At 35.5% G+C, this 19763-nt stretch overlaps 1 protein-coding gene across 1 annotated transcript; it reads right to left on the bottom strand.

Moving 5' to 3' along the window:
• Nucleotides 1–18498: 18498 nt before the first annotated feature.
• LOC109259540 (olfactory receptor 14A16-like) lies at nt 18499–19428 on the bottom strand. The gene has a single exon (XM_019437140.2). The coding sequence runs from the start codon at nt 19426–19428 to the stop codon at nt 18499–18501; it is 930 nt and encodes a 309-aa protein (XP_019292685.2).
• Between the last annotated feature and the right edge of the window lie 335 nt (nt 19429–19763).

Here is a 19763-nt window from a genome sequence, read left to right as displayed (position 1 = left end):
CATTACTTTTATAAGTATTTAAGAAACTTCCTGAAATAGGAATTTGTAAACATCTTATTGGTCTTATAGCTTTCTCTGCGGTGTAAATGTGTTAGAATAAATGTTACCTTTTATATTTTTAACGCCAACTTTTTACTTATGTATTTCTCTGAAATACTAGTTATGGGATTTCATGTAAAATATCTACTTGTCTCATTGATGATTTCATAGTGAAATCAAAGGCTTTTGTAGGCTTGTGCTGTGAAACCTCACACGTAGAAAACTGAAGTCAGCTTTATTTTACCCTCCTCAAGAAAAAGAAAAGAAAACTATATTGTTAGAGGCTCCTCAGTATTTAGGTTGGAAAGTAGGGCACCAACGCCATCACTATTCTCCTATGCTATCATGATTTATAGCCAATCCATCACAAATTCTTATTTTTACTACCAAATTATTTCAAAATGCATGAACATATTTCCAAGTCCTTAGACATTTCCAGAGTCTGAACTACAATGCACTCATACTTGAATATCTTTCTCTCAGGACATACATAGTTCAGTGAGAACTACATGCACAACCAGAGGTGACATTTTACAGAACACGTTTTCTCCCTGCTGAAAATAGATCAATACCTTTGTCATGCTTTAAAAATATAAACTGAATAAGTCATCCTGACTGAGAAGCCGTGTATGGCCCATCACTAATTGCCTTGCTCTTTCTTTTTTCAAAGGTAAAGCCTCACTAGATTGTCTTATCACTATGTCCTAACCATGTTCGTTCTCCCACATGCCACGGCTCACATTGCTTCCTCCACTGGACCCCTCCCCCCAGCAGCAATCACAGTGTGCTCCTCTTCCTTCAGGATGTTTTTGTGGGCATCACTTCCTAAAGGCAGTCTTTGAACTCACTGAAAAACTCAACCCTTTCTATAGCACCATTTTCCACTCAACAGGTATCTTTCACTCAAACATTGCTCACTTAAAGTTTCACATAGTTCATATGTTTATGTATTCATAGTACCTAATTCATGTTATTTTATTTCACTTCAAATAATAAATTATGTCATGGTTATCAAAAATCAAAGCTATTATAAGAAGACGTACATTTAGAAATCACAACACTTCACTTTTCTTGTCTACCCTATTTTCTTTTGCCTACATAGGGAAACAATTTAGAGTGCTTTCTTGTATTCAGATCCAGTGTTTATTTGACATTCCATTCTCCTAGATTTTCTTTGTAAAAAGCTAAAGACACAGGTGTATGAAATAAATAGGAACTTACAATACTTACTACACAAAAACCTAGTATACTATACACATCATACTGTAGCTTAATTGTTTTCACTTTGTGATTAAATATATTGAATAATGATTAATGCTGTGGTAAGGAGCACTTTTAATTTGTTACTTTATATTCATGGGGTACCATATATTTTTAAAATCTCCCTAGTACTAGATCCTAATTACTGCCCTCATACATTGTCACCAATACATTGACATATTGCCCTAATCTGCAATTAGATGAGTGTCCCCTTAAAGGTAACAATCTGCCCAGGAAATTCTAGCAATCCTGGGGTTATTTCTGGAACCCAAGAATTTTATCCATATTTTTAGAATTAAAAGCGTGTCCAGCCTACTCAACTGCCCTTTACCTTGTGTTCGAGAGTGAAATTTGCAAATGGACAAGCTCCACTCCATAATAACATCTTATAGTATGTTCTCTCACTTTAGGATAACAGATAATAGCAAAGCATATGAACTATAAATTAAAAAGATATATTCTTTAATATGTACTAAAAAAAAAAAAAAAAAAAAAAAAAAAAAAAAAAAACCCTCTACCCCTGATAGGAATTACTACCAACGTTAACCAATGAAGGTAAAGAAAATTAGTTCAACTAAATTAAAATAAATACTCCAGAAAGAACATGGGGCATCTGAAAAACTAGCATACTTTTAAAAATAACCATTATATATCAAATAAAATTTCAAGAACAAATTAAAGCATAATAAGAGTCTCTCTGATATAAAGATTACAACAATTAGGATAAAATGAATCACAGTGTAATTTGCTTATTAAATACTGTGAATTGTCGGTATTACCTTTTATTTATCTTCTTTTTTCTTGAAGTATAATTAACATATGGTGTATAATAAAATAAAAAATTATTTATTTTCTTTTTTCTTGAAGTATAATTAACATATGGTGTATAATATTTCATGTATACACGATAATGATTCAACAATTCTATATATTACAGTGCTCATCACAATAAGTGTACTATTAACCCTTTTTTACTATTTTTCCTTTCCACTTACGCACTTGCCTTCTAGTAATAACCAACAGTTTTTTCTCTGCATTTAAGGGTCTATTTTTTTTTCTTTGTCTTTCTGGGTTCTTAAATTCCACATATGAGTGAAATGGTATGGTATTTGTCTTTCTCTGACATTTCATTTAGCACAATACCCTCTAAATCCATTCATGTTGTTAAAAAATGCCAAAGTCTTGGGTGCCTGGGTGGCTCAGTCAGTTATGCATCTGACTTTGGGTCTGGTCATGATCTCATGGTTTGTGAGTTAGAACCACATGTCAGGCTCTTTGCCAACAGCCCAGAGACTGGAGTCGGCTTCGGATTCTGTGTCTCCGTGCTCCTCAACTTCTCACATTCTGTCTCTCTTTCTCTCTCTCAGAAATAAACATATTAAAAAAAATAATAAATGCCAAACTCTCCTTCTTATGGTTAAGTAATATTCCACCATATTAATAAATATATACATACATGTATAAGGAAGTTCATATATTTATATATGAATGCATATATATATATATATATATATATATGTATGCATCTGACTTCAACTCTATTGTCTGTTCTATTGATGTATATATCTGATTTTGTGCCATAAATGGTATTTTCTCTATCCGTCTGTGGATGAATACTTGGGTTGCTTCCATATATTGGTTATTGAAAACAAAGTTGCATTAAACATAGAGGCCATATATCTTTTGCAGTTAGTGTTTTAATTTATTTGGTAAATACCAAGTAGTGGAATTAGTGGATCATATGGTAATTCCACTTTAATATTTTTTTGAACCTGCATACTGTTTTTTCCACGGTGGCTGCACCAGTTTGCATTTCCACCAACAATTCATGAAGGTTATTTTTCTCCACATCCTCTCCAAAACTTGGCTATTTCTAGTGCTTTTGATTATAGCCATCCTGACAGATACAAAGTGATATCTTGTGGTTTTGATTTGCATTTCTCTGATGAGTGATTTTGAGCATCTTTTCATGCATCACTTGGCCACCTGTGTATCTTTTTTTTTTTTTTGGAAAAATGTCTACTCAAGTCTTCTGCCCATTTTTTAATTGAATTTTTGTTTTTTATTTTATTTCTCCTTTTTTTGGTACTGTGTGTTTATTATGTATTTTGAATATTGACTGATTATTTTATATATCATTTACAAATGTCTTGTTCAAAACAGGTTGCCTTTATTTTTTTTTAATTTTATTTTTTTCTTTTTTTTAAAATTTACATCCAAATTAGAATATAGTGAAACAATGATTTCAGGAGTAGATTCCTTAGTGCCCCTTTCCCATTTAGCCCATCCCCCCTCCCACAACCCCTCCCATTACCCTCAGTTTGTTCTCCATATTTATGAGTCTCTTCTGTTTTGTCCCCCTCCCTGTTTTTATATTATTTTTGATTCCCTTCTTTTATGTTCATCTGTTTTATCTCTTAAAGTCCTCATATGAGTGAAACAAATTTCACTTAGCCTCATACCCTCCAGTTCCATCCATGTAGTTGCAAATGGCAAGATTTCATTCTTTTTGATTGCCAAGTAATACTCCACTGTGTGTGTGTGTGTGTGTGTGTATATGAAATATATATATTCATATAAAATATATATAAATATTTATGCAAAATTTAAATTTAAATTATAAATATTTATATAAAATTTAAATATTATATATATATACATATATATGTATGTGTGTGTATATATATATATATATAACATTTTCTTTATCCATTCATCCATTGATGGGCTGCCTTTAAAAAAAGGTTGGCTTAAAGCATAAGAGACTGTTAAAAACTGAGAACAAACTGAGGGTTGATGGGGGGTGGGAGGGAGGGCAGGGTGGGTGATGGGTATTGAGGAGGGCACCTTTTGGGATGAGCACTGGGTGTTGTATGGAAACCAATTTAACAGTAAATTTCATATATTAAAAAATAAAAAAAAAATAGATAGCTAAATAAATAAATAAAATGAAAAAAAAAGGTTGGCTTTTTGTTTAGTTGATTGTTTCCTTCACTATGCAAAAGATTATTAATTTTGGTGATGTTGTCACAGTAGTTTAATTTTGCTTTTGTTTCCCTTGCCTGAAAACACATATATAGAAAAATGTTTCAACAGACAAAGTAAAAAAATTACTGCCTAACTTTTCTTCTAGGAGTCTGATGGTTTCAGGTATCACATTTATGTCTTTAATTCATTTGGAGTTTATTTTGGTATATGGTGTAAAAAGTGGTCCACTTTCATTCTTCTGCATAAAGGTGCCCAATTTTCACAATACTATTTGTTGGAGACTCTCTTCTCCCCATTGTACACTTTTGCATCCTGTGTCATTGACTATAAAGCCCGAGTTATATTTCTGGGTTTTCTATTCTGTTCTATTCATCTATGTGTATGTTTTTGTGCCGGTGCAATACTGTTTTGATTAATAAACCTTTATAGTATATCTTGTAATCTGGAACTGTTATGATCCAGTTTTATTCTTCTTTATCAAGATTGCTTTGGCTATTTGAGGTCTTTGTGGTTGCATACATATTTGAGGATTATTTGTTCTCGTTCTGTGAACGATGTTGTTGGTATTTTGAAAAGGATTACAATAAATCTTTAGAATGCTTTGGGTAGTATGGACATTTTAACAACTGTGGTTCTTACAATACATGGTGGTTCTTCCAGTACCTGGGAATAATATATCTTTGCATTTGTTAGGTGTTATCTTCAATTTCTTTTATCAGTCTACTTTTCAGAGGGTAGGTGTTTTACTTCCTTAGCAAAGTTTATTCCTAGGGACTTTACTCTTTTGGTGCAATTGTAAGTGGGATTGTTTTCTTAATTTCTTTTTCCTCTACCTTATTATTGGCATATAAAATTGCAACTGAATTAATTTATCAATTCTAGTAGATTTTGGTGGAGTCTGGAGGGTGTCCTATACATTGTATTATGTCATCTGAAAATAGTGAAAATTTTACATTTGTCTTATTAATTTGGATGCCTTTTATTTCTTCTCTAGTCTGATCCTGTGGCTAGGACTTTCAGTACCACGTTCAATAACAGGGGTGAAAGTAGATATCTTTGTATTGCTCATGGCAGTAGAGAAAAACTTTTCAGTTTTTCACCATTGAGTATGATGTTTGCTTTGGCTTTTTCATATTTGGCCTTTATTAATTGATACATGTTTCGTATAAACTTACTGCATTGCAAGTTTTTTTTTTTTTATCACAAACTGATGTTGTTCATAGTCTCATGTTTTTTCTGTATCTATTATGGTAATAGGGTTCTAATCCTTTCGGTTGTTAATGAACGTATCATATTGATTGGTTTACAAATGTTGAACTATCCTTGTACCCTTGGAAAAAATACCACCTGATTGTAGTAACTTTTTTTTTAATATATAGTTAGATTGGTTCACTAATGATTTGGTGAGTGTATTTGAACTTATATTGGCCATTGGCTTTTTATTTGTTTGTTTTGATTTTTTCCCTTTTGTTTTTTTTTTTTTTTTTTTTTTCAGTGTCTTTGTCTGCTTTTGGTGTCAGGGTAATGTTGACCTTATAGAATGCATTTAGAAGGTTTCCTTCTCCTTTATTTTTTTGGAAAAGTTTGAGAAATGTATGAGAGATTACACTAGTGACTCCAATGTTAGCCTTCTGACTTGTGAACAAGTCAGACCATCCACTAGGTGGTCCTCCTGAGGCTATGTGCTCTGGGGCCCTTGGACATGAATTCCTTATAAATGTCCACCAATCTAGAATGGAGAGAGGCTTGCTTTAGTCCTCCATAAATATGTTAAATATAACATCATCACTCTTCTTCCTTATGCACAAGTGATTCTATTATATCTAATTAAATATTACATGTTAATTAGGTGCATATAAGATCTTTGAAATGCATGTGAAGACTCTTTTTTTCAATATATGAAGTTTATTGTCAAATTGGTTTCCATACAACACCCAGTGCTCATCCCAAAAGGTGCCCTCCTCAATACCCATCACCCACCCACCCCCCACCCACCCCTCATCAACCCTCAGTTTGTTCTCAGTTTTTAAAAGTCTCTTCTGCTTTGGCCCTCTCCCACTCTAACCTCCTTTTTTTTTTCCTTCCCCTCCCCAATGGGTTTCTGTTAAGTTTCTCAGGATCCACATAAGAGTGAAAACATATGGTATCTGTCTTTCTCTGTATGGCTTATTTCACTTAGAATAACACTCTCCAGTTCCATCCATGTTACTATAAAGGGCCATATTTCATTCTTTCTCATTGCCACACAGTATTCCATTGTGTATATAAACCACAATTTCTTTATCCATTCATCAGTTGATGGACATTTAGGCTCTTTCAATAATTTGGCTATTGTTGAGAGTGCTGCTATAAATATTGGGGTACAAGTGCCCCTATACATCAGTACTCCTGTATCCCTTGGGTAAATTCCTAGCAGTTCTATTGCTGGGTCATAGGGTAGGTCTATTTTTAATTTTTTCAGGAACCTCCATCCTGTTTTCCAAAATGGATGCAACAATTTGCGTTCCCACCAACAGTGCAAGAGGGTTCCCATTTCACCACATCCTCTCCAGCATCTATAGTCTCCTGATTTGTTCATTTTAGCCACTCTGACTAGCATGAGGTGATATATGAGTGTGGTTTTGATTTGTCTTTCCCTGATGAGGAGCGATGTTGAGCATCTTTTCATGTGCTTGTTGGCCATCCGGATGGCTTCTTTAGAGAGGTGTCTATTCATGTTTTCTGCCCATTTCATCACTGGGTTATTTGTTTTTCGGGTGTGGAGTTTGGAGAGCTCTTTATAGATTTTGGATACTAGCCCTTTGTATGATATGTCATTTTCAAATATCTTTTCCCATTCCGTTGGTTGCCTTTTAGTTTGGTTGGTTGTTTCCTTTACTGTGCAGAAGCTTTTTATCTTCATGAGGTGTCAATAGTTCATTTTTGCTTTTAATTCCCTTGCCTTTGGGGATGTGTCAAGTAAAACATTGCTGCGGCTGAGGTCAGAGAGGTCTTTTCCTGCTTTCTCCTCTAGGGTTTTGATGGTTTCCTGTCTCCCATTCAGGCCCTTTATCCATTTTGAGTTTATTTTTGTGAATGGTGTGAGAAAGTGGTCTAGTTTCAATCTTCTGCATGTTGCTGCCCAGTTCTCCCAGCACCATTTGTTAAAGAGAGTGTCTTTTTTTCCATTGGATAATCTTTCCTGCTTTGTCAAAGATTAGTTGGCCATACGTTTGTGGGTCTAGTTCTGGGGTTTCTATTCTATTTCATTGGTCTATGTGTCTGTTTTTGTGCCAATACCATGCAGTCTTGATGATGACAGCTTTGTACTAGAGGCTAAAGTCTAAGATTGTGATGCCTCCTGCTTTGGTCTTCTTCTTCAAAATTACTTTGGCTATTCAGGGCCTTCTGTGGTTCCATATGAATTTTAGGATGGCTTGTTCTAGTTTCAAGAAGAATGCTGGTGCAATTTTGATTGGGATTGCATTGAATATATAGATAGCTTTGGGTAGTATTGACATTTTGACAATATTTATTCTTCCAATCCGTGAGCAGGGAATGTCTTTCCATTTCTTTATATCTTCTTCAATTTCCTTCATAAGCTTTCTATAGTTTTCAGCATACAGATCTTTTACATCTCTGCTTAGATTTACTCCTAGGTATTTTATGCTTCTTGGTGCAATTGTGAATGGGATCAGTTTCTTTATTTTTCTTTCTGTTGCTTCATTGTTAGTGTATAAGAATGCAATTGATTTCTGTACATTGATTTTGTATCCTGCAACTTTGCTAAACTCATGTATCAGTTCTAGCAGACTTTTGGTGGAGTCTATCGGATTTTCCATGTATAATATCATGTCATCTGCAAAAAGTGAAAGCTTAACTTTAACTTTGCCAATTTTGATGCCTTTGATTTCCTTTTGTTGTCTGATTGCTGATGCTAGCACTTCCAACACTATGTTAAACAACAGTGGTGAGAGTGGACGTCCCTGTTGTGTTCCTGATCTCAGGGAAAAAGCTCTCAGTTTTTCCCCATTGAGGGTGATATTAGCTGTGGGCTTTTCATAAATGGCTTTTATGATGTTTAAGTATGTTCCTTCTATCCCAACTTTCTCAAGGGTTTTTAATAAGAAAGGGTGCTGAATTTTGTCAAAGGCCTTTTCTGCATCAATTGACAAGATCATATGGTTCTTATCTTTTCTTTTATTAATGTGATGTATCACGTTGATTGATTTGCGAATGTTGAACCAGCCCTGCATCCCAGGAATGAATCCCACTTGATCATGGTGAATAATTCTTTTTATATGCTGTTGCATTCGATTTGCTAGTATCTTATTGAGAATTTTTGCATCCATATTCATCTGGGATATTGGCCTGTAGCTCTCTTTTTTTACTGGGTCTCTGTCTGGTTTAGGAATCAAAGTAATACTGGCTTCATAGAATGAGTCTGGAAGTTTTCCTTCCGTTTCTATTTTTTGGAATAGCTTGAGAAGGATAGGTATTATCTCTGCTTTATACATCTGGTAGAACTCCCCTGGGAAGCCATCTGGTCCTGGACTCTTATTTGTTGGGAGATTTTTGATGACTGATTCAATTTCTTTGCTGGTTATGGGTCTGTTCAAGCTTTCTATTTCCTCCTGATTGAGTTTTGGAAGTGTGTGGGTGTTTAGGAATTTGTCCCATTTCTTCCAGGTTGTCCAGTTTGTTGGCATATAATTTTTCATAGTATTCCCTGATAATTGCTTGTGTCTCTGAGGGATTGGTTGTAATAATTCCATTTTCTTTCATGATTTTATCTATTTAGGTCATCTCCCATTTCTTTTTGAGAAGCCTGGCTAGAGGGTTATCCATTTTGTTTATTTTTTCAAAAAACCAACTCTTGGTTTCATTGATATGCTCTACAGTTTTTTTAGATTCTATATTGTTTATTTCTGTCTGATCTTTATTATTTCTCTTCTTCTGCTGGGTTTAGGCTGCCTTTGCTGTTCTGCGTCTATTTCCTTTAGGTGTGCTGTTAAATTTTGTATTTGGGATGTTTCTTGTTTCTTGAGATAGGCCTGGATTGCAATGTATTTTCCTCTCAGGACTGCCTTCGCTGCGTCCCAAAGCTTTTGGATTGTTGTATTTTCATTTTCGTTTGTTTCCATATATTTTTTAATTTCTTCTCTAATTGCCTGGTTGACCCACTCATTCTTTAGTAGGGTGTTCTTTAACCTCCATGCTTTTGGAGGTTTTCCAGACTTTTTCCTGTGGTTGATTTCAAGCTTCATAGCATTGTGGTCTGAAAGTATGCATGGTATGATTTCAATTCTTGTAAACTTATGAAGGGCTGTTTTGTGACCCAGTATGTGATCTATCTTGGAGAATGTTCCATGTGCACTCGAGAAGAAAGTATATTTTGTTGCTTTGGGATGCAGAGTTCTAAATATATCTGTCAAGTCCATCTGATACAATGTATCATTCAGGACCCTTGTTTCTTTATTGACCGTGTGTCCAGATGATCTATCCATTTCTGTGAGTGGAGTGTTAAAGTCCCCTGCAATGACCACATTCTTATCAATAAGGTTGCTTATGTTTGTGAGTAATTGTTTTATATATTTGGGGGCTCCTGTATTTGGCACATAGACATTTATAATTGTTCGCTCTTCCTGATGGATAGACCCTGTAATTATTCTATAATGCCCTTCTTCATCTCTTGTTACAGTCTTTATTTTAAAGTCTAGTTTGTCTGATATAAGTATGGCTACTCCAGCTTTCTTTTGACTTCCAGTGGCATGATAAATATTTCTCCATCCCCTCACTCTCAATCTGAAGGTGTCCTCAGGTCTAAAATGAGTCTCTTGTAGACAGCAAATACATGGGTCTTGTTTTTTTTATCCATTCTGATACCCTATGTCTTTTGGTTGGCGCATTTAGTCCATTTACATTCAGTGTTATTATAAAAAGATATGGGTTTAAAGTCATTGTGATGTCCATAGGTTTCATGCTTGTAGCGATGTCTCTGGTACTTTGTGTCACAGGATTCCCCTTAGGATCTCTTGTAGGGCTGGTTTAATGGTGATGAATTCCTTCATTTTTTGTTTGTGTGGGAAGACCTTTATCTCTCCTTCTATTCTAAATGACAGACTTGCTGGATAAAGGATTCTCGGCTGCGTATTTTTTCTCTTAATCACATTGAAGATCTCCTGCCATTCCTTTCTGGCCTGCCAAGTTTCAGTAGAGAGATCAGTCATGAGTCTTATAGGTCTCCCTTTATATGTTAGAGCACGTTTATCTTTAGTTGCTTTCAGAAGTTTCTCTTTATCCTTGTATTTTGCCACTTTCACTGTGATATGTCATGCAGAAGATCGATTTGAGTTACCTCTGAAGGGAGTTCTCTGTGCCTCTTGGATTTCAATGCCTTTTTCCTTCCCCAGATCAGGGAAGTTCTCAGCTATGGTTTCTTCAAGTATACCTTCAGCACCTTTCCCTCTCTTCCTCCTCTGGAATACCAATTATGCGTATATTATTTCTCTTTAGTGCATCACTTAGTTCTCTAATTTTCCCCTTATACTCCTGGATTCTTCTATCTCTCTTTTTCTCAGCTTCTTCTTTTTCCATAATTTTATCTTCTAGTTCACCTATTCTCTCCTCTGCTTCTTCAATCCGAGCTGTGGTTGTCTCCATTTTATTTTGCAGCTCATTGATAGCATTTTTTAGCTCCTCCTGGCTGTTCCTTAGTCCCTGGATCTCTGTTAGCAATAGATATTTGCTGTCCTTTATACTGTTTTCAAGCCCAGCGATTAATTTTATGACTATTTTTCTAAATTCACTTTCTGTTATATTGTTTAAATTGTTTTTGATCAGTTCGTTAGCTGTTGTTATTTCCTGGACGTTTTTTGAGGGGAATTCTTCTGTTTCGTCATTTTGAATAGTCCCTGGTGTGGTGCAGAACTGAGGGGCACTTCTCCTGTGCTGTCTTGAATAACTTGCGTTGGTGGGTGGGGCAGAAGTCAGACACTATGTCTGCCCCCAGCCCACTGCTGGGGCCACAGTCAGACTGGTGTGTGCCTTCTCTTCCCCTCTCCTAGGGGCGAGATTCACTGTGGGGTGGCATGGCCCATCTGGGCTACTTGCACACTGTCAGACTTGTGGTGCTGGGGATCTGGCGTATTAGCTGGGGTGGACTGGCAAGGTACGCAGGGGCAGGAAGTGTAGGCTCAGCTCACTTTTCCTTCAGAGATCTGCTTCGGCAGGGCCCTGCGGCACCAGGAGGGAGTCAGATCCGGTGGAGGGATGGATCCGCAGAAGCACAGAGTTGGGTGTTTGCGTGGTGCAAGCAAGTTCCCTTGCAGGAAATGGTTCCCTTTGGGATTTTGGCTGGGGGATGGGTGAGGGAGATGGAGCTGGTGAGCGCCTTTGTTCCCAGCCAAGCTGAGCTCTGTTGTCCAGAGCTCAACAACTCTCCCTCCTGTTGTCCTCCAGCCCTCCTGTTCTCCGAGCAGAGCTGTTAGCTTATAACCTTCCAGATGTCAAGTCCTGCTTGCTGTCAGAACATCCTCCATCCGGCCCCTCGGCTTTTGCAAGCCAGACTTGGGGGCTCTGCTTGGCCGGCAGGCCGCCCCTCCATCCCGGCTCCCTCCCACCAGTCCGTGTAGTGCGCACCCCCTCTCTGCCCTTCCTACCCTCTTCTGTGGGCCTCTTGTCTGTGCTTGGCTCTGGAGACTCTGTTCTGCTGCTAGTCTTCTGGAGGTTTTCTGGGTTATTTAGGCAGGTGTAGGTGGAATCTAAGTGATCAGCAGGATGTGCGGTGAGCCCAGTGTCCTCGTACACCGCCATCTTCCTAAAATCATGTCAAGACTTTCATATCACTACAATACCATTGTACATGTCCTCTTTTATAAAATTTTATACAATTATATAAAATTTTAAATTGAGGTCCATACTTTGCAGAGCATAACTATATAGCTGGATCGTTTCCTGCTCAACCTTTTCTGTTAGTAAGTGGACCTGAATAAAACTCTTTGTAAACTGTATGGAGTGCCCTGCTTTGTTATTTAGCCTCAATGTCTTTTAGTTTGGGAGATACTTTACAGTCACTTCACCTTCCAACAATTGTCAAGCCAACCAGGAGGAAACCACAACTGGGTAAATGAGCCATGCTGGGAGGAAAGCCTTTGGTCTGTGGGAAATTCCAACGTTGCTCTCCACCCTCATGTTTGGAGACTTGGCCAAGTGTTTTGAGTGTTTCAGATAGGTGTGTGGGTATGAGGGCATCCTGAAAAGTGCCCGCACTCTTGTTAGATACCTTATACAAAACAGTGAGGAAGGGAAAATGGAGAAGAAAAAGTGAGCGAGTTATTGTAAGTGGTAGGTTGACCATTGCTCTGTGTGTTATGAATGCCACAAAAAAGGTATCACAAGTAAGGACAAAATTGGGATAGGCTAGGAAAATGTTGTCTTTAGAAAGAGATATAAAAGCTGCATGTTCCTCCAATACAGACATTACATACAAAATAATTCAATGATAGGAGAAATGCTTGGAAAATATAGCATGTAAGATGACAATGATGTGGGCACAGATTACCACTACTAAAGTGAGAACTATTATATCTCAAGACAATTAGGACCTTATTACGTGGGATCCTTCAGAAAATGATTCTGATGGAGGAGGAAAAATTAACAAGGTGACCTTTGATTGAAATGAAGAACGAGACCTCTCATGAGCCTCGGGATGACTGCAAGAAAATTCTTACTAGTCAGAAACTATGATGAAATATTGTGCCACTCAATTAGTCAGACTAATGAGCTGCTATTAGCAAAAGTGTCAAGAAGGGGCGGCATTCAGGGACTCCTGGGTGACTCAGTCAGTAAGCATCCAACTCTGGATTTTGGCTCATGTCATGATCCCATGGTTCATGAGATAGACCCTCATGTCAGCCTCTGTGCTGAGTGCAGAGCCTGTTTGGGATTCTCTCTCTACCTTTCTTTGTGTCCCTCCCCCACACATGCTTGCTCTCTCTCTCTCAAAAATAAATATATAAACATTAAAATAAAAAAAAAAGAAAGGAATGTGCCTTCAGCTGTTTTAGGATGGAATGTTCTGAGCATATATTTTAAATCCATCTGTTCCAGTATGCCATTCAAAGCCATTGTGTCCTTGTTGACTTTCTGTGTAGATGATCTGTCCATTGATGTAAGTGGGTTGTTTATGCCCCCTAATATTATTGTGTTATTAGCAATTAGTTCCTTTATGTTTACTATTATTTTTGTTTCAAATGGGTGCTCTCATCCTGAGTGCATAAGTATATACAATTGTTAGATATTCTTGTTGGAATGTCCCTTTTATAATTATATCGTTCCCTTTGTTGTCTCTTTTCACATTCTTTGTTTTAAAGTCTAGTTTCTTTGACTGTATCAAAATCATACAAGTACAGGAGCACCTGGGTGGGTCAGTCAATTAACTCTTGGTTATGGCTCAGATCATGATCTTATAGCAGAGTTCAAGCCCCATCCGTGCTGGCAGCATGGAGCCTGCTTAGGATTCTCTCTCTGCCTCTCCTGCACTTGTGCTTTCTCTTTCTCTCTCAATATATAAACAAAATTAAGAAAATTTTAAAAAATAACTAGAAAAAACAGACAAGGACATTTCAAGAAAATAAAACTATAGGCCAATTTCCCTGATAAGTATAGATGCAAAAGAAAAAAAAAAAAAGAAAGAAAAGAAAAGAATGTGCATTCTGCTGCTTTAGGATGGAATCTTCTGAGTGTTTGTTTTAAGTCCATCTGGTCCAGTGTGTCATTCGAAACCATCGTGTACATGTTGATTTTCTGTTTAAATGATCTGTTCATTGATATCAGTTGGTTGTTAATGCCCCCTAGTATAATTGTATTGACTACATAAAACTAAAAAGATTTTGTATGGCAAGTAATCAATGAAATGAAAGAATGACCTACAAAATGGGAGAAAATATTTGCATATCATGTTATCTGATAAAATGTTAATATCCATAATATGTACAAAATTCATACAACTCAAAAGCAAAAAAAATCCACTTGCAAAATGGACAGTGGAATTAATAGACACATTGCTAAATCAAATATTAACAAAACTTTCAACAGTGAATTAAAATAATCATGTACCATGATCAAGGGGATTTATTCCAGGGATGCAAGGATGATTCAACATCATCAAACCAATCAGTGTGATACATCACAGTAACACAAGTATGTAAATCATATGATTATTTAAATAGACGCAGAAAAATATAATTGACAAAATTCGACATCCATTCATGATAAGAAGTCAATATATTTGGTATAGAAGGAAGATTCCTGTAAGTAATAAAGGTTACATATTACAAGGCTAAAGCTAACATCATATTCACCACTCTCACCACTTTCATTCAACATGACCTGGCAATCTTACACAAATTAGTAAAGAAAAAGTAAAGGTATTTAAATCTGAAAGGAAACAAACTTTCACTATTTGCAAATAACATGACATTATTATAGAAAACTCTAAAGATTATACAAATATTAGTAGAACTAATAATTAAATTCAGAGTAACTGCAGCACACAATATGTGAAGTTTTATTGTGTTTCTATACCATAACAATCACCTGTCAGAGAGGGAAATTAATAAAACAATTTCACAATTGCATCAACAAGAATAGAATATCTAGGAATAAATTTAACCAAGGACCTGAAAGACTTCCAGACTGAAACTACGACATTGATATAAGAAGTTAAATCAAACACGAATAAAAGTTATTCTGTATTCATGGATTGTAAGTATTATTATTGTTAAAATGTCCATGCTACCCAAAACAATCTATAGTTTTAAGGCAATTATTTTGCCTTAAATATGCTATGAAATTTATGGTCAAATTTCCTTTCATAGCGTATTTCTGGGATCTTTTTGGAGATGCTGACCATTTTTATAACTTTGATATTGAGGGGAAAAGATTCTACTTTTATACAGCTGTCCTAAATGTCATCATAAATGCAAATAAAATTTTACATGTACAAAATTATTTGGGCATTTATTCATAACAACCATAAACTAGAAATAATCTCTTTATAAGAGTTGGTTAGGGACTATAGATATATCAATAGCCTTTGATATATGTATAGACTTCCATATTATATAGTAAAATATATATTTTTAAGAAATTGTATTGACTTACATATGACATTGAAATATCTGAGCACATGTTGGGGAAATGTAATAACAAACATAAAAGTAATTTGTTAATCAGGTAATGAATCCAATGTTCAGAATTTATGTTACTATGTTTAGAGGAATTAATAGTCTCCTTTCAAATCACATAAAATATATTTTAATTAAATTTATTAAATAATTTGTCAGTATAGAGTGGTAGGTTCAGTGTTATTGTTAACAATTTTCCCCTCAATATCAATGTTATAAAAATGACCAGCATCTCCAAATAAAATCCCAGAAATCCACTATCAAAAGAAACATACTAATTATTAATTTGGTGCAAATTAACTCACAAAATCATACTAGTTCTAGATTTGTGTTGTAATGTAGTCATTCATCTGTACTCAACAGAACTAATCACATTGTGTGTTAGGTTGGTTAAATCTTTGGTTTGTGTTTACTTGAACTTAGAGTCATCAAATTTTACTATGGATCACAGACAAGAATTACACACACAGAATTCTATTTCATTCAGCATTTACAAAGCAAAGAAAATATTTAGTAAAAGGAAGATGAAGCTGAACACATACCTGGGAAAAAAGCATTCCAGCCAGGGGAAGCATCAAGGACAAGGTATATTTGCCATCTGAACCCTGGGAACACTACATTTGAGTGGGATAATTCAAACACGAGAAGCACCAACGGTGAAAAACAATGGAGAACATTGTGTATATAAACCACAATTTCTTTATCCACTCATCAGTTGATGGACGTTTAGGCTCTTTCCATAATTTGGCTATTGTTGAAAGAATGAAATATGGCCCTTTGTAGCAACGTGGAAGGAACTGGAGAGTGTTATGCTAAGTGAAATAAGCCATAGAGAGAAAGACAGATACCATATGTTTTCACTCTTATGTGGATCCTGAGAAACTTAACAGAAACCCATGGGGGAGGGGAAGGGAAAAAAAAAAGAGAGGTTAGAGTAGGAGAGAATCAAAGCATAGGAGACTCTTAAAAAATGAGAACAAACTGAGGGCTGATAGGGGGTGGGAGGGAGGGGAAGGTGGGTGATGGGTATTGAAGAGGGCATCTTTTGGGATGAGCACTGGTGTTGTATGAAAACCAATTTGACCATAAATTTCATATATTAAAAAAAAAACAACGGAGAACACAGGGTTTGGCTTATCCTTATGTGACTCAAGGAGACATTAGTGTTGGTTCTACCCTTACTTAGCTCTAAGTCTCTAAGTCTAGAATGAACTGAAGGAAGGAGAGGGAGAAAGGCAGTACACAATGTCTCTACTATGACAAAATCAGAATGACAGGTGATAAGGGGTGCAACTCTGATTGGTAATATTGTAATTTGTAAGAAGTGCTCAGTTCCTAGATATACTTTTCGAAAAGTGAGAAAATTATTGTTGAGTTATTTAATATGGCTGAAAGAGAGAGCACACGAATCCAAATTACACCAAGTAACACCCAGAACTACTGGAAGAATACAGTGAACATAAAGCAGAAAAAATTGAGTGCAACATCAGGAAAGCCTAAAATTTTAAATTAAATAATTGTAAATTGAATATATAATGATCAAAAGGTGTTATATATTTCCAAATAAACATGAAAACTCAGTATTTTGCTTAAATATTCTCTCCCTAAATCTGGTTTAAAAATGCTCAAGAAATAATGCTTTTAAGTTATTACATTAAAATGACAGAGAAGTGAAAGAATATATATATTATTCTATAATATAATATATTATATTATATTTATAAGTATAATATATCATAAATTATATTATATTATTATATAATTATAATATATCATAATATATTAATATTATACATTATATACATACATACATAACATAAATATATATATCCTAAATAGAAAGATAGATAGATAGATAGATAGATATAGATTAAAATAAAGCATTGTTATACGTGTTATACACACATACACATATAAATATATAACAAGCTTAAGCCATCTTCATCCACTGGAGGGAGGTTAAATAGGCAAGGGTAACACTTGGGCTCAGATTCAGTGGTCCTTATTTCTATACCAAGATTATCACAAAAAATGTAGAAGTATTATGTTTTTTGTAAGTAGTAAGGTTATCTGAGTGGGAAGAGAGGTAGATTATAAAGTAGTTTGAGAGGAATTCATAATTGAGTAGATTTAAGAAAAAGTAAATTTATTTTTGAACAGAAAAAGAAAAGATCAAAAAAGGAAAAAAAAGTAGAAATAAAGAAAAAAATAAAAATGATACAAATACAATAAATAACAGGAATAAAAAAAATGATTGAGGAATGAGAAAAGAACAAAAGAAGAAAAGAAAAAGAAGAGATTTAAGAGATGTGTTCGATATCATTTCAATGTTGGGTAATTTTAAATTTATTTATAACAAAATAAAGCGTTCCTATTGAAATTCTGTTTTGAACCAGGTCTTTCAGATGAATGCTGTCATCATCATCTTTAGATATTCTTAATTCTTGAATGAACAGTAACCACAGCAATTTTACTACTCCTTTGATGGATTTCCTCTGATACCCACCAAAAAAATATTTAACTAGCATAACCAAAAAGATTCTCTAAGTTCAAATTTTAAGATTTATGCAAATAACTTGAGAAAACAAAAAAGAATTTTTTCAATGCTCAACGAGTACAAACTTGCCATTTAGTAAGTAAACCTGGATACTTACGAATAATTTAAAAAATATGAAACCTCATTTTTACTTTAAATATGAACTATATTCCTAGAATAAAAGTAAAAGGTGCCATATTTTGTGACTACCCTGAAAAGATTATGTGATCATAATGCGCTTATGAATACTATGATAAATACAAATCATTTAGAATGTTACCCTAGTAAAATACTGTGATATACAATCAAAACAGGAAAGAACCATTTAATTAAAAATTTTCAACACCCTAGACCACTACATAAGACAGTTAAATTTTACCCTGGTACCTTGTTAGGCAACAAATTACGGAGTTTTTTTGGACCTGCAAAGGGAAATGGAGGCATCTCTTTGGAAACAATTATTGTCAATAAAATTATTCATTTTAATGAAATTTTACGTATTTAAATTTAAAAAGGTATCCTGAACAGTTTCCCAGATATCAGTTTGCCCAAGGCCATTTGCACATCCCAGTTTCTGAGGCTGTAGATGACAGGATTCATGATGGGGGGTAACACAGTGTAAAGCACTGATATCAACACTTTCACTGAAGATGAAGATTTAAAATTTTTAGCTAAATATGTGATACTTCCAGAAAGGATAAACAGTGTCACCACGGTGAGGTGGGGCAGGCAGGTGGAAAGACATTTCCCTCTCCCATTTGCAGATGGGATTCTTAGAACGGTAGAAAAAATGTGAACATAGGATACAATCAATAAAATAAAACATATAAACCCAAAACAACAACTACCAATTATAAATGCATATTCTAGAGTTTTCTGTCCAGAACAAGCAAGTGTGAGCAGTGATGGGACATCACAAAAGAATTGGTGCACTATGTTGGAACCACAGAAACGAACAGAAAATGTTCCTGCAGCATGAATGGATCCATAGACACACCCACTAAACCATGATGCTGTCACCATCTGCACACAGGCACCTCTATTCATGATTGTCTCATAGTGCAGAGGACAGCAGATGGCAGCATAGCGGTCATAGGACATCACTAGGAGAAGGGCGTACTCTGTGCCAGCAAGAAAAATAACAAGGAAAACTTGTGAGGCACATCCTATGAAAGAGATGGAATGGCTGTTGGTCAAAGAGTTCATGACAGATTTGGGGACAGTAACAGAAATGTAACAGATATCAATCAAAGACAAATTCTTTAGGAAAAAAAACATGGGGGATTGAAGATGCTGGTCAATGGTGGTGAGGGTGAAAGTGAGGAGGTTCCCCATTAGTGCTGCTAGGTAAACCAGGAAGAGGAATGCAGCATAAAGTCTCTGTAGCACCTGATCATCAGAGAATCCCATGAGCAAGAATCTTGTTATGTTGGTCATGGTGGCTTATTTCTCAGCCACGCTAATTCTTATCTGCAGAAATAAAGATGACACTGATAACTAGTCCTTTCAGATATTGTCATATCATCTTTACTTGACCTTTGGCAATGTTTGGTTCTGAGTGAGGTGTAGCTCATCAGAATACCAGCATAGAGATACACAGCATACAGCAATAGCCCCCTACCATCCATATTGAGATATTTACACAGAGGTCAATGAGCACATAGCCCCCTACCATCCATATTGAGATATTTACTCAGAGGTCAATGAAATATGGTTGGCTTTAAGGACAATTTAAAGAGGCAGAAAATCCAGTAAAGTTCCGAGTGTTGGCT

The sequence above is a fragment of the Panthera pardus genome, unplaced genomic scaffold (assembly GCF_024362965.1).
Source record: "Panthera pardus isolate Hobbes unplaced genomic scaffold, ASM2436296v1 HiC_scaffold_1, whole genome shotgun sequence".
Lineage (NCBI taxonomy): Eukaryota > Metazoa > Chordata > Mammalia > Carnivora > Felidae > Panthera > Panthera pardus.
This window is presented reverse-complemented; position numbering and strand designations above follow the sequence as displayed.

Coding starts and splice junctions, on each gene's coding strand:
- LOC109259540 (XM_019437140.2), bottom strand. CDS start 19,428: ATGACCAACATAACAAGATTCTTGCTCATGGGATTCTCTGATGATCAG.